Below are 16981 nucleotides of genomic sequence, written 5' to 3' on the forward strand. Positions count from 1 at the left end.
TCAGATTGCCACAATTTTTATTAATTTAATATATTTTGTTTTGTGTTTCGTTTTGATGCATTGTTTGTGTTGCCTGGGTCACAGTAAAAATCATAGACAAAATGTGGGTTGCTTGAAAAAAAAATCGCTTTAAAACCCTGTTTTAGACAGTTAAAATTTTTTATATATATATATGAACACAGACAAATTGTTAAGAGGTGAGCATCCAGGGGAAGGAAGGTCCACCCTCTGTTGTTTAGTCCCTCAGACTGCTGGGGCTTCCTGCAGCTGTAGTGCAGTGTTTGTGTGTGTGTGTGAGAGAGAGAGAGAGTGCATGTGAGATTGTGTGTGTGTGTGATTGTATCAGTGTGGAAAGAGAGAATGCATGAGTAAGAACATAAAACACAGATAAACAATAAGTGTTTATGTGAATGGATTTTGTGTAGGAAAAAGTGACGGCTACATTGAGAGATTGCGTTTCATGGTCACATTTGATCTCGTTCTTTATGGCCCGAAAGACCACAGTCAGCATCCATTATCCAAAAATCTATTGGGTGAATAAAAACATTTCCTCTAAAAAATTGTGATTGGTTTAGCACTGTTTAACACTGACAGGAGGTGAGGTCAAGGGACAGGCTTGAGACATCATGACTCCTATGAAAGGATTGTGGAGTGTTATAAACATCACCAGGGGGCAGTGCATCAACCTAAACCTTTCAGAGTGTAAGGATTTTTTGACATTCTGTTTTTTGGAGTGTGTGGAGGTGCGTTTGTGTGAAATGTGTTTGTCTTACCCTTGGACAACTAGTCAAGGGCAGTGGCATGGTCAGAAGGATGAGCTTATTATATTATCCCTCTGCCCGCACCACAGTTTAACCATGTATATGTCATAGATCTGAACGAACCCTCTCTTAGTCAATTTTAAATCTGTTAGACAATTTTATGAAATTGACAGTGTACTTCTGAAATAATATGCTGGAAAAGCTGCAAGATTAGGAATTTATTTTATTTTATTAGGATTTTAATGTCATGTCTTATACTCTTTGGTTACGTTCATGACAGAACAGGTAGTTACTGGTAATGCCTAGTTCACACTACACGATTTTTGCCCTGATTTTCGCTCGGGGACGGGTCGGCGCTAGATTTGCCGGCTCGGGAGCAACTCGGCGTTTGCTCGGCGATCGAAACTCGGCTCTCAATGTGTGAACTACCCAACAACTCGACCGAAGCGAGATTTCTAGCATGTCAGATATCTGAATCGGCGCACAAACTCTGATTGCTCGCTACTTGTTGATGTGCATTTTTGGACGTGGTATCATTAAACTATTTGTTTAAACACTTCTCGTGTTTGTTTTCGTGACAGAACGTAGTTTGGGAGACCAGAGAAGCTTGCCTGTGATTCCAGTTGGTGATAGATCGTGTAGTGTGAAATACACACCGACTTGAAAGACTCCCGATTACAAGAGATCTAGTCGTGTAGTGTGAACTGTACAGCGACCCGACGACTTGGCATTAGATTCATCAGTTTTTTGTCATGGACAATTTTGTATATCCAATTCACCTCACTTGCATGTCTTTGGACTGTGGGAGGAAACCCACACAGACACGGGGAGAACATGCAAATTCCACACAGAAAGAACCCAGACTGCTCCACCTGGGAATCGAACCCAGGACCTTCTTGCTGTGAGGCGACAGTGCTACCCACCTAGACACTGTGTCGCCCGATTAGGAAAAAATGCACATTTCAAACTGCAAGTTTAGTTCATAATTTACATTTGTTACTCTGTTTAGATATTCTGTTATAGTACACACGTGCAGATATTACATTTTTGTAGTCTTTATATGACGTTATACTGCAGACTACTGTTAAATTCATTAAACAAGAATTCTGTATCATTAGAATTTTCATTATGGTCAAGATTTAGGATACCTAAGACTTTTAGTCACCCATTGCTCATAGGTGGATACAATCAGACAGTTCCTATAGACATTGCCAGAATGGATCACACTAAAGAGCTAAATATTAGGACTGCCTCAGTTATTGGACTATATGAGCCTTAAAAACTGTCTGCCTTAGGTTGCAACACTATTTCCCAAACTGTCCATTGAAAACCTTTTGTGTTTGTATACAAACCTAACAGCAACCACAAGCAAAGACAAATGTCCACTGGGGTGGTTTAAAAGCGCACAACTATTGGATACTTGAGTACTAGAAATGTTCTTCGGATTGATGAAACATGCTTCACTCTATGGCAGTGTGATGGACAAATCAGGGTTTAGCCCGAGTTGGAATCTCAGCAGTGCTATCGGCCCACCGTGCATTTATACAGACATGATTAGCTATGTCTGAAGGGGGAATGGCTAAAGCCCTGCGATGGATTGATATTTCTGAAACCAGACCTTCTGCGACCCTGATCAGGATAAATTGCTTGATGAAAATTAAATCAAATATTTCTGGTTTATTTTCAAAATGAATGTGATGATGAGTGCCAACATAATTTTTGCCGTATGGTGTATACACTTTATGGACAAATGTATTGGGACACCCCTCTAATTACTGAATTCATGAGTTTTAGCCACAACATCTGCTAACAGGTGTAATCATTATGTAAAGGAGATTTCATGCTTCCAATTTTGCGGCAACAGTTCTGGGAAGGCCATTTCCTGTTCCAGCATAACTGTGCCCCTGTGCACAAAGCAAGGTCTATCAAGACAAGAAAACAAGCTTGGTTTAAAGAAACTCTAGTGGACTGCACAGAGCCCTGACCTCAACCCCCCTGAACAGTTTTGGTATGAACTGGAACATTAATGAAGGCTTCCTTTCAGTACCTAGATATACAAATGGTCTATACTAAATGGACACAGATTCCCACAGACATACTTTAAAGTCTTATGAGAAGCCTTTTTAGAAAAGGGGCTGCTGTTATAACTCAAAAGATCACATAGAGGGCACTCTATTTTACTACCATTTGTTTTTGAAATTGGATGTCCAAGCTCATGGTCAGGTGTCCAACTACTTTTGGCCATATAGTTTATATTGCAATTTAGTTTAACTATTTAGAAGAGTTACCGATTCCACTTTGCCATTCAGAAGAGATTTTTTAATTGACCTATGCTGGCTGAAACTGAGATTAATTGGTGGACGTGGGTGGACAGGAAGACGGGTATGTAATATTATATATGTGCAGTGTTTCTTTGGTGGCTCAGTGTAGGTGTCATAGTTAATGTGTTTATTTGTGGGTGGCTGGTTTAGGTTTGTTTATTCTTTCCATACAGGGTAGCTCATATATCTTTAGTTTCACAACAACAATCTCACCTTTGTGTTAAAAACATGTCGATGTTGCTGCACTTCATGTTTTACGTACACCACATGAACTGTAGCTAATACGAACCTCCTTCCCACAACAAAGCTGTGCCTCAGCCAACACTGATTTTTATATAAACACTCCGAGCTATGTGAAAAACGACTGACAGCCTTTGACACATAATGAACACACACATCACACTTGCGGACTACCACATGCATGCTTCTTCCTTTACACACTGCCAACAGGTGGGTGCTATTGAAAGATTGTTGGATGCCAACTAAATAGAAAGAATGGTTCTAATCTTTTGTATAAGACTTGTGCTGTGGGCAAAAATGGAAGCAGACCCTCTATATCTACTCCTCTTCTGCTGTCAGGAGAAAAACCTACAGAAATTATTGGAGTTATTAATAATTCAGGTGCTGAAGAAATTGTAGAAGCATCACTGCCTTCAGGCAGTTAGCCACCAGTTAATAATCCAGTGTCTAGCAATCAGATAATACTCAGAAGAAAACAAAATCAGCCTTGCCTTAAGTTAGCATTGTCTATTTCTAACTACTGTTATAGCTACCATCATTCTACCATCATGCCATTTTTTTTTTTTATTATTATTTTTTAAATATTCATTTATTAATTACTGGTTTTAACAGCTGGTGATGTTGAATATCAGTTTTCTTACAATAACCATGCTGACCCTGCAACCAAGATGTTAGTTTTCTATGTGTTCTATGTTTATATTGTCATGGTTTGTATTGTATCAGGGAACATTATATGCAGTCATAAGTTAAAGTTTGTTTGTTTGTTTATTAGGATTTTAATGTCATGTTTTACACTTTGGTTACATTCATAACAGGAACAGTAGTTACTCATCACACAAGGTTTATCAGTTCACAAGGTTATATCAAACACAGTCGTGAACAGTTTAGCGTCTGTAATTCACCTCACTTGCATGTCTTTGGACTGTGGGAGGAAATCGGAGCACCCGGAGGAAACCCACGCGGACATGCAAACTCCACACAGAAAGGACCCGGACCGCCCCACCTGGGGATCGAACCCAGGACCTTCTTGCTGTGAGGCAACAGTGCTACCCCACTTAGCCACCGCATACGTTAAAGTATATCTGAGAACTGAAAAAAAGGTCAAATCTGATTGGCTAGTACAGTCCCACTACCATTGCTACATGTGCACCATGAGGTTTGCTCATAGTTTGCTGCTGTTACACCTTCTGGAAACATTCTGCTACTCTTTAATGCTAAGTGACTTTATGGAAGCCAAGCAGTCACTAATGTTTGGGGATCATTTTGGATTGGATTTGGCATCCTCTTCCATCCTGAATTAGTGTTAGTAGATAATGGCTGGGCTCTGTGTAGTTTATTTCATTCAAACAAACATTTCTTTGTGGACCTTGCTTTATCTTATGCATGGGACATTGCCAGACTGAAAAGGAAAGGGTTTTGCTCAAACTGTTGCCACACTTGTTGAATGCACACAGTCTGTGTTTTATGCTTCAGCATTGAAATGTCCTGTCCTGAAGTGTCCTGTGATCAATGATGAAGGTCTAGAACAGCAGCAATATATGAGCACTCGTCTCTGACTTTACATCTACAAGGTGGACCGACTAGGTAGGAGTGTCTAATAGAGTGGACAGTGAGTGGACACGGTATTTAAAAACTCCAGCAGCGCTGCTGTCTGATCCACTCATACCAGCACAACACACACTAACACATCAGCACTATGTCAGTGTCACTGCAGTGCTGAGAATGATCCACCACCTAAATAATACCTACTCTGTGGTGATCCGGTGGGGGTCCTGACCATTGAAGACCAGGGTGAAAGCTGGCTTAAAAGGAATGCAGAGAAACAGATGGACTACAGTCAGTAATTGTAGAACTACAAAGTGCTTCTATATGGTAAGTGGAGCTGATAAAATGGACAGTGTGTGTAGAAACCAGGAGGTGGTTTTAATGTTATGGCTGATTGGTGTATATACATAACATGGAAAATAAAGGATGTAGTTTTTTAGAGTAGCATGCTATTTTGTTAATACTGTCTACATACTACATAATATTTCTGATCTTAGAAACTACTGCTAGTCTGTATGAAAGTTAGATTACAACATGATTAAACCATTGAGAACTCAATAACAACCTGTAATTTGCTTTGGCTGTTATGTGTTCTATAAACACAATCAACCATGGTGAAAACTAAAGAGCTTTCACAAAAGCTGAGAGAGAAGATAATTGCACCACAAGGGCAATGGGTATAAGAGAATTTCTAAAACATTGAGCATTCTGTGAAACATCAGTTGCAGTATTGTCAGAAATTTCCAAACTTAAGCAGCAAACTTGCCAGGCCGTCCAGAGGCCTTAGGAATCTCATCAGGACAACAAAGAAGAACACTTTGTTACAGCAAAAAACTTACAGGGTGACCTGATGAGGGCTGGGACAAATGTCAGTGGCAACCATAAGAAGTTCATGAGATAAGAACAATTAGAACAATTTACACCACTTCTAACCAAGAAGCAGAGAAGAGGTCAACTCAAATACATCAGAAGGAATTTGGATAAGACTTTGGAAACACAGGTGCAGACCCTGGTCCAGACCCAGTTTGTGGCCCCAGCATCTGACCCCTCAATGGAGTCACCTGCCAGTGAGCACTTCCTTTTTACTTCTAAGAACCCTTCTACCCCAACCATCCTGGTCTCATCTGCCATCTCAAGAACAATATGAAGGGGAACTTGCCTGGACCATTGGGTTCTTACTCCAGCCCTCACGTTTCCCCACAGCTATTTGAAGATAGCTCATATTCTAGTCTCACTATTCTCTGTGTGGGCCCTCAATTGGTGCAGTGGGAGTAAATTTGCCCCCTCATGTATGCACCTCGGGCCTGTGGATCTCATTGAACTGAAATTACAGTATAGTCAGATACCAATTTGTGATCTGGGCATTGGCATCCTTCGTGTGGTGGAGCCACTGCAGGGGAGTGTGGTCTAAACAGAGGGTGAAAAAGTGTCCCAGCAGGTAGTATCTATACGTGGGGTGCTGAATGACCGCCATGCTGATTCTGGAACCAAGTGCAGTGGCTGAACTGAATTAGAACAAAAAGGAAGCCAAAAAATATTGATTCAGTCACTCTTACAGAGTGACTTAAAAAAGGGAAATCCTATTGCCTGAGGCAAGATTCAATACCAGGCTATAGTGCGTCAGAGAAAAAAATGGAACAAAAGGGTATGAAGAGAGCCGAGAGTGAACATGATCAGGCAAAGAGCATCAGTTCAAATAAAAAACATAAATCCTAACTAAAAACATCAAACCTAACTAAATCTACAGTAAATAAGGCAAGAGCACCAGACAGAACGGCGACCGTGTGTGTCATGTTTGATAGTAGGTCCACCAACGTACCAACACATGAGCACAGACCAACTCTGTCTGCACAAACACTAAAAGTGTTTAAAGCATTGAACTCAGGAGCGCTGGATCAGCACTAATGAACACAGTTGTTTATTTAGCATGCTTGCAAGTCGACCTGCTTTTCCATTTGTTGGTGGGGTTGTTGGGGGTGTTTTTGCCTTGGACTGTGGCAACTAGGGAATCTGCCTCTTGGTCAAATCCAGCGTTGAGTAAAACCTAGCATAAGCCAAATGATCCAGGAGTTCTTGAATGTGAGTCAGTGGATACAAATCAAATTTAGAAAGCGCAATGACCCAGCAAAGTCATAGATAGACCTCACCACTATGTTTTGGAGCAGGAAAAATAGGGTTGTGATCCTTCTATTACCTCTGTGTTCATACGTTTGTCCAGTTCTTCCTGATCAATTGATGGGAAGGGTACCACTACACCTGAAGACATTTTAATATTGTGCTGTATGATGTTGGTGCATCTGGGGGGGAATTGTAGAATATCCTGCTTGCAACCTGGCTATCTCTGCCCTCTAGCAAGTAGGGAGATGGTTTCCTTGTAGATCGGAGTGAAATTGACTGTATTTGGGCACTCCAGTCCAATCTCATCAAAGTCAACATCTTCAACTTGACATGTGACCTCAAAGCCACTTTAAGACTCGAAGACTCATTTTAAGGTGGAAGTAGTTAGCAAGACAAGGGAGTTTATCTCCTGGTGCATATTGTGTAGTGTTTTTGGCGCGTGTACTGAGCCTGCAGCACATTCTCTCTAGATAAGTAACCCATGGCATGTAGTTTTGTGTTTACTGGGTTTGGGACCCATTTTTCTTTTACCATGTCTAGCACCACCCAGGACTTCCAGCCAGACAAAAGGGAGATCTAAGAGGAGGCAAACAACCATTTGTCCAAATAATAATGTTTTGCTATTTTTAAAGCTCTTCACTACACACTCTGTCTGAGAATGGTACAGACAGTAGAATTGTCATGTAAGGATGTCACATGACTTTGTGGCTATTAATGAAAGCAAATTTTCATCCTGAATTTTTTTTTTTTGTCATGTGATCATCAGTGCTCCTTTCTTGCACAACAGCGTAAATGCCTCAAGTTGCTTAGAAATCTTTATATGTGACCTTCCTGAAAATCTATGATCTGCTTTTTGGGATCTGTACAGAATCTTTGCAGGTTTTCATTGTATTGTGTATGTCTCAGTCTAATAGATGCAGTCAAACTAGCCCTATTTATAATGTCTACAAAAAGTCACCAGTTGTAGTTAAGCATAATCACCAATAAGTAATTAGAAGGTAATTTCATAAAAATAAATACACTGCAGCAGATAAATATTTTGCAATGTAAATCATAAGATTTTTTTCTTTTTTAATTTTCTCCCCTAATCTAGTCGTGTCCAATTACCCTGATTGCGTCCTCTATACTGAGTCAACCCTCCACCGCTGACTGAAGACGCCTCTCAACTGACATACGCCCCCTCCGGCACGTACAGTCAGTACAGACAGCATTTTTTTTACCTGCACGAGTCGAGTTCATATACTGACGGGCACTGTGTACGGAGGGCCACACCCCCATCAGCATTATTCCTCAGCCCTGTGCAGACGCCATCAGTCAGCCAGCAGGGGCCGCAGTCGCACCAGTTATGAGGACCTATGATCTGACTTTTTACCTCTAACCCTGAACAACAGCCAATCGCTGTTCATGCAGCCGCCCAGCCCAGTCGGAAGGCAGAGCTGAGATTCGATACGATGTATTCGAAACCCCAACTCTGGTGCACTAGCGTTCTTTACCGCTGCGCCACCTGAGCGGCCATCATAAGACTTCTTTGATCTTTTGCTAAAATTTGGACTGAAAAGTGTAATTTAGTCACAGAAGAATCATGTTTACTTAATTTCTGTCTTTTACTGTTCTTACATAAACGTAGTGATTGCTGTCTCGTACTAGAAGTGCTGGCAATTCCAGGAATCTTTTAAGTTATGTCATATTAGCACAAAGTTATGACTAATCTAATGCCATGTAATTCTCACAACCTACATTTAACCTACATTGCCTAAAAGTCTAAACGTCAAATATACTCTCAATCTACAATATGTCTTAGTGTCTGTGATTTGTGATTTTTTACAACCATAAATCAGAAAAAAGTTAGGACAGTCTGGAAAAGGCAAATAAAACATGCAGTGTTTCTTACATTTACTTTGAATTTTATTGTATTGCAGACAGTATGAACACAATATATTTTATGATTTGTCTGGTCAACTTCTTTTAATTTGTTAATATACCTCCATTCCAGCATTTCTGTCAGCTCATTCCAAAAAATGTTGGTACAGGGGAAATTTAGGGCTAGTAATAAGGTAAAAAAAAACTAAATAATTTTGCGATTTTAAACAGGTAATGTAAACAGGTGATGCAATCATGATTTGGTACAAAAGCAGCATCCAGGAAAGAGTCTTTGAGTTGCAAAGATGGCCAGTTTGTCCACGAATGAGTGAGAAATGTTTGAAATCAGTGTTCCTCAAAGAAAGATTGGAAGGGGTTTGCATATTTTTCAGATTTCTCCAAAGAGCAAGGGCGCAGGCCTAAGCTGAACACTTATGATCTCCATCCCTCAGACGACGCTGCATCAAGAACCATCATTTATCAATAGCTGATAAAACCACGCGGGCAAGGACTTTCTTTGGCCTTTAGAAAGCACTACAATACAGAGTTACATTTACAAATACCATTTCAAACTTTACTGTGCAAAAAAGAAGCCTTATGTAAATCATGTCCAGAAGCAGCGTCAAGTTCTTTGGGCTCAGAGGCATCTAGGATGGACCATCACACAGTGGAAACGTGTATTGTGCTCACACGAGTCAGTATTTCTTTTTTGAAAGAAATGGACGCTGTGTACTCCGCACCAAAGATGACAAGAATCATCCAGACTGTTATTAGCAACAAGTCCAAAAGCCAGGGTCTGTCATGGTATAGGGCTGTGTCAGTGCTCTTGGCAAAGGTCATTTACACTTCTGCGATGGCAGCATTAATGCAGAAAAGTACATTGAGATCTTAGAGCAACATATGCTGCCTTCACGACGTCATCTTTTCCAGGGACGTCCATGCATTTTTCAACAAGACAATTCAAAACCACATGCTGCACACATTACAAAGGCATGGCTGTGGAAGAAGAGAATATGGGTATTGAACTGGCCTGTCTGCAGTCCTGACCAGTCCCCAGTAAAGAATGTGTGAAGAATGTTGAAACGAAAAATACAACCTGTACACCCACCTTAAGATTTGTTTGCAGGGAGAATAAGACAATATAACACCTGGAACACTTCATTGCTTGGTGTCCTCAGTGACCAAATGTCTTTTAGGTGTTGTGAGAAGAAATGGCAACATTACAAAGTGGTAAATGCTTTACTGTCTCTTGTTTTTGGAATGTGTTGCAACGACATAAATATACAGGAATTCATGTATATTATCAAATGAAATGAAGCTGACTATAAGCTGACATGAACTATATTGGGTTCGTTCTGTAATGAAATGTAATAAATAAAATAAAATAAAAGTCAAAGTAAATGTAAGAAACTGTCTTTTATTAATTTGCATTTTACATACTGTCTCAACTTTTTCTGATTTAGGGTTGTAACTTTTATTGTATAAAAACCAGTAGCAGGTGTTTTTTATAATAGCCAATTGATGCTGAAGTGGTTATGAAAACTGCCCTTCATAATCTGACCATCAAGTATGCCCCAGTAAACCCCCCTCCCAGCTCTAACCTCACCCCAATCCTGCACCTTTTAATCATAGGCCATTCTCACACACACACACACACACACACACGCACGCACACACACACACACACACACACACACACACACACACACACACACACACACGGTTTAATATAGTTATGAGTTATGACTGCAGGCAGCAGGTAGACAGACAGACACCAGGAAACGGAAAGGCAGGCTTTAAGACCCAGAGTCACAGCTGTGGCGAGGCAGAGCAAGGCTGACTCACTGAATCTGTCTTAGAGGGAGCGAGAGAAAGAGTGAGATAGGGAGAGCAAGAGAAGAGAGATAGAGAGAGCGAGCGAGAGAGAGTGAGAAAGGTAGAAGGGAAGAAAGGAGGATAGAGAGGAGGAGAGCAGAGCATAGGTGATCTTCCTCTCCTTAGTATCTGGACTACATGAAAATGATGGGTTGAAGAGGCAGTCATGGAACAAAACAAAGTTCTTCATTTCGTGCCATCCGGTAAGAACCCCACACAGAGTCAAACACACACATGCTCATAAACACATAAACACATGTAGGCATGCACATACATACACACATGCTTGCATCCGCACCGTCACGACTACAGATTCACGGGGTCTCTGAACCCAAAGATCGTCTATGCAAAACATGTGCAGCAGCTCAGCCGTGTGTAATCGTGTGTGTTTGAGTGTTTAGCGTGTGTTGCTTTAAGTTTTCTCCTGGCTGCAGGTCTGCAGAGTGTTTTTCTGTAGAGCTGGTACTGTTTTTTGGGGGTGCGTTACACTGGAATGCAGACGGATTTTCGGGCTGGTTTTCCAAAATGTGTCATGAATGCATTTTAATTCATTTATCTTTGCAGGACACTTGTTGAAAAAATTCAACAAACAAAAAAAATCGTTTAATTATATTAAAAAAAAAAACGTATTAGCTCTTTTTTCAAAATATAAAGAAGAGTATGTGCAGGCATTCACACAGGATCACAAACACAAAGAGTGGAGCAATGAACAGAAAGGTAGATGCTGCACACATGAAATACCTGTACAGCAGGAGATACTCTAGAAGACTGGATCTTATGTGTCAGTGTGAACACCTTTATTTTATTAAGAACAGTTTGTATTATGCAGCCTACAGAACACACACGCACACACCTTCAATAACGCACACCGTGCACAAACCTTTTCATAGTAAAACATGTTTCTGTTTACTAAATTGTATGATGAGGCATACTGTTTACACAGTGTTGTAGAATGTACACATCCTTATTTTCACATTATTATTTACACAACACACACACACTTATGCACACACACACACACACACACACACACACACACACACACACAGACTTCTTTATTTGTTCTTAGATTAAACCCAACAAGCAGCTGATGTCTCTCAGCCTGTTTATGACAAATATGCAAAGTTGTGTGTGATTAGGAGACTAATGATTTGGCCATGTGATGCTTTACCAAATAAGGTAAATTACTGCTCGTTTTACCTTGACAACAAAAAATCTGACCGCTTTGCCGGTTGGTCACAAGAACAGTATCTGTACCATGCACACATGTTGCATGATTTTCAAGCACTGTGTGTTGTCAGGCCCAGGTATTCAAAAAAAAGTCCTGGGTTTCGTCCTTGACTCTCAAAATGAACGAATAATAGGCATTAATTTTAAAGCATCATTATGGTTTGAATGCATGCAATGCAAAATTAACACGATTATTGTTTTAGAATGAGGAAAGGCTTGTGTAATGAGGAAAGTCCTCTGCCTTTACGACTGCCTTTATTTAACGAGCGGCGTGATTGCCTGCGCGTCTCTCATTACACACAAAGGTCGTTCCGCTTCTGGATTCACAATTTTTCCAAAAAAAAGCCCTATCAAATATGCGAGCGCAGATATCGAAACAGAAATACCCGCCATCCTTCCGGAAAGAATAATTCATTTGTGCGTGCTTGATTACAGAACTGGTTATTAAACAGCTAGGTAACTGCATTGCTAAATTTCCTGATCTTTTCCTTATGTTCATTACTGAGAGTAAATAGGACATTCGAGTCACACACCACCGTGTGTCATTTATTTTATTGGCCGCTATAAATCATCTATTCATTTTCTATTCATCTGTGCTGTTCTCATAAAAAAAACGAAGGTCTTTGAGCAGAGGAACTGCCATGACAAGACATTAGGATCCTGCAGAGCTTCATCTGCCGTGTTGTATCAGAATGCTCTGCATTTGGGTTCATAAAATAGAGGCTGTTTAAGATATTTATTAACCGGATAAATTATAAAGTATGATAATTTTATGTTAAAATTATGACAAATACTCAATAGGCATGACACAAATATTACCAATTTTATCAGATGTGTATTCCCAATTCAATCAACGTGCCAATGATTATGAGCTGCCCCAGGTTCCAAACTGTATGAATTTTAATCAAGAACCCTTGATTGAACAAAATGTACATAGTAGTTTTCACAGAAACTTTACAAATTTCCACCTTATATCTGTGTTTATTGTTGATATTTGGAATGTGTTTTCCAAACACAGTACTAGGAAAAGGTGTGAGGAGGTTTTAAATGTGAAAAAAATGTTCCACCAGTAGACAGCGACAGTTCCAGGTATCATTACAAGTGAAGTGTTTATGGATGTTGGTATGATCTCACAGGTAGCCCAGACTCTTGTCTTCTATCACCTTTCATGGAATGACATTTACCCCAAATACCCCTGATGCTAAAATGTTCATTTATCACCTTTAAGACAACATTGATGATATTTGTGTGCAGTATCATGATATTGTTAATGTCCTGCTTGGGGGCGTTAATTGACTGGATTGTTCCAGTGTGTGCAGAGGTTGCCTACGGTTACAGGGAGTTAAAGAAAACCCAGGAGGCAATTTTACTCAAGACATGATTTTCACCAATATTGGAGATGTTTACATGTTCACTGTCAATCTTCCAGTCTTTGAATAGCACACAGTAATCTTAATTTTGTCATGATGGCCCCTAAAGCAGACATGTTCACATTAAAAAGTGGATCACACCTTATTTAGAAAAATACGACAAGTGTAAAATTACTAGGCTGAACATAAATAGTGAAGAGAGTAGATTGGTTGTTTAAGGAACTTCAGTCATTCTTTTTTTCAGTGCAGTAGACCCTGGATTTACGAACCGTTTACCATACAAACATTTTGGTTTGCGAGCAATTTTTTTTCAACTTAACGTACGAACAAATTTCAGATTACGATTCGAAATTCGCACGCAAACGAAACATGTGACGTCACGATCAAGTTGACTCCGACCGTCTCTCTCTCTCTCTCTCTCTCTCTTTCTCTCTCTCTCTATATATATATATATATGTAGTGAGCAAACATTCGGACAGTGGACAGTGTTTTTCTGGTGTTTTCTTTATATTTTGTACAATTCGATATCACTATGGCCCCAAAGAAGGTGCAGAGAAAGCGTAGTGCTGAGAAAATGAAAAAATCTATTACTATTGAAAAAAAGAAGGAAATGTATTATGGTGTATGGTACAGCACACGTACTGTACTGAAATGTAATGTGTGTTATTTTATGTACAGTACAGTACCACTGTGTATTGTTGTTTATTATTGTTTTTTACAGGAATGTCTATTCTATAATTTAAGATTTAAGGGAAAATATACTTGTATTTATAACAAAAAAGATCTTTTAAGACATTAGAAAGATTAGGTAAGGGGGTGGTTTGGGAGTGGTGGTCCGGCACTGATTAATTCTATTTACATTATTTCTTATGGGACAAACAGGTTTAACTAACGAACATTTTGACTTAAGAACAGCCCTTTGGAACCAATTAAATTCAAAAGTCAAGGGTCTACTGTGTTTTGATTGGTGAGGCTCATCAAAATACTACCACACTACACGTAAAAGATGAAGACGACATCAGCATGCTGGAACTGAGGCAGTAGCATCAGCATCCATGCATGCAAAATGACCCGACATTTAAGTTTACCAATAATTGGCTGCTACTTAATAAACTGGAGTGTGGCTATGAGCTTACTCTCTAGCAAGATCCTATTACCAGTGCCACATATTGTAGCAGTTATACAATATTTTTTGTTAGGTCTATAATAAAAGTGCTGGAATGACACTATAGCAGGTGCAAATCTATGTGCGAAGTAGAGATTTTTTGCACAACAGGAACAGACCTACCAGCCAATAATACCTGCTACATTAGACTGGTGTGGTACTGGAATATAAATGTACTGTATGGCATGCTGGTCTTTGTCTGTGCTTTGTCAGCACATTTGGAATAGATGCAAGAGAGGATTTGATGCTTTATTCTTAAAGGATCTTAAACTGATGACCAACAAGCTTTCAATGGACACAAACTCAACATTTTACTGGCAAGATCTGACATTATTACAACTCTTCACACACTGTAGTTATTTTGTTTTTTTTAATCACTGGGCTCAATGCAGTAAAACACAACCACAGACAGGTAACCAATCCATTGCAGGGCCTCGGCCATTCTCTCCTCGCCCTAGACACAGCCAATCATGTCTGTATGTCTATGCCAGACTGGCCAAAAGCACAACGTGTTCTGACCTCAACCCAAATGAACACCTTGGTGCTTTTTTAATTTGTGTTTTAGCCACAACAATTGCTAACAGGTTTTATAAATCAATTATGTAAAGGACATTATGCAACAGTTTGGGGAAGGCCCTTTCCTGTTTCAGCATGACAAATCAAGATCTATAAAGAGAAAGTGGGTATAAAGACTGCACAGAGTCCTGACCTCAACCCCACTGAAGGATTTCTTGACCAGCATCAGTGTCCCTCCATACAAATGCTTATTTGGCTGAATGGGCACAAATTTCCACAGACATACTTCAAAGTATTGTAAGATTGTGTGTTTGTTTATTAGGATTTTAACGTCATGTTTTACACTTTGGTTACATTCATGACAGAAACGGTAGTTACTCATTACGCAAGGTTCATCAGTTCACAAGGTTTTATCAAGCACAGTCATGGACAATTTAGTGCCTCCAATTCACCTCACTTGCATGTCTTTGGACTGTGGGAGGAAACGGGAGCAGCCGGAGGAAACCCACTCGGACACCGGAGAACATGCAAACTCTACAAAGAAAGGACCCGGACGTCCCCACCTGGGGATTGAACCCAGGACCTTCTTGCTGTGAGGTGACAGTGCTACCCACTTAGCCAACGTGCCGCCCAAGTATTGTGAGAAGCCTTCTTAAAGCAGTGGCTGTTATAGCTAAGATAATCATGTAGAGAATGCTCAGTTTTAATACAATCTGTTTTTAAAATGGGATGTCCTGCAAGCTCATGGTCAGGTGTCCAAATACTTTTGGCCATATAGTGTATGAGGCTGTGTATATTTTTTTATTGCTGTCTATGGTCATCACAGACATTCACAAATGTAATTCTGAACACGTTTGAGCATTTGCTTTTTACATGATACACCTGGTGCACCTTTTAATTGCATGTTCTCATTGTGAATCTTTACTGTCAGAACTGTTATGTGAGCACTCTGATGTTCTAATGATCTATCTATAACACAGTATTAATGGTAGATCTGGAACTCTTCACCCGGGAACACTTTGCTTCCACCAGAATGTTTATATTGTCTTCATCGCCCAGCACTAGTCATAGCAGATAAAGAAAATAAACATGCCATCGACTCTTCGTAACTGAACAAATATAGCATGCGTAAGAGATCACAAAAACCTCTATCATCGTACTGTCTACTGCATTTAGAACGTTTCCTCACGTTTACTGTAGATGTACATGTAAACACGCTCTAGCACCCCCAACGAAGTTCAGATTGCTTCAAGATGTCGAAGGATGCCAGTGTTGCTGGATTCCGACCTTCGGCCGTGAAGTTGCGCATGTGCCTTGGAAAAAAGCTTATGTGTACACTTACACTACATAAATGTAGATTTTAATATACGTACACATATTTAATCAAAATCATCAGTCATGTGCTTTATTGCCTGGTTCTGCATCTTCACCCGAGCCAACCTGTTCCCCTCTGTGACTGTTTTGTACAGTTTGTACATATCGGTGCTTTAGACCAATATCCAGTCCACCGACTTAATATTGCAGCTAAACGACATCTGCCTGATGAACTGTGTCTTCCTGCATTCCTGTCTCGCGGTACTATTGTGGATGGCGAGGGGAATGGTGACCTGGCTTTAATAGAGGAAGACGGGAATGTGCAAGCAATTAACAGGAATCCCCCAGCAGAGCGCTCATGAAACCAGAGCAGCACGAGCCGAGAGCTAGAGAGAGAGAGAGAGAGAGACAGCGAGAGATTAAAAGACAAAGTGTGAGAGGGAAGAGGGATCTGTATTCCCCCGACGTACAGTTCGGTGATGTCCACACAGGCACATCGAAGCTCTCGGTGTTCCTGTGGTTTTCTGGCATTATTTGATTTAAGACGGCTGTCGTGTTGAAACACGTTGGGACCGCAGTCGCTGAAACTTCACCGCACGCCCAGCCTGTCTGTTGTGTCTGACAACATATTGTACAGCTCTTTACTTTTCTCTGAAAGATGCTATG

General features: G+C 40.3%; 1 protein-coding gene across 3 annotated transcripts in view; it reads left to right on the forward strand.

Moving 5' to 3' along the window:
• Positions 1-16981, forward strand: part of slc4a11 (solute carrier family 4 member 11) — a 141649-nt gene that overhangs the window by 7615 nt on the left and 117053 nt on the right. For 2 of the 3 annotated variants that reach the window (XM_062995082.1, XM_062995084.1), the window contains exon 1: positions 10884-10923. The exons of the other annotated variant lie outside the window; for it this stretch is intronic. In XM_062995082.1, the coding sequence (XP_062851152.1) occupies positions 10887-10923 (37 nt within the window). In that variant the 5' untranslated portion in view covers positions 10884-10886. Of the gene's footprint in view, positions 1-10883; positions 10924-16981 lie in introns of those variants that run through there. 3 annotated transcript variants of the gene reach the window in all.

Source organism: Trichomycterus rosablanca, chromosome 5 (genome assembly GCF_030014385.1).
Source record: "Trichomycterus rosablanca isolate fTriRos1 chromosome 5, fTriRos1.hap1, whole genome shotgun sequence".
Lineage (NCBI taxonomy): Eukaryota > Metazoa > Chordata > Actinopteri > Siluriformes > Trichomycteridae > Trichomycterus > Trichomycterus rosablanca.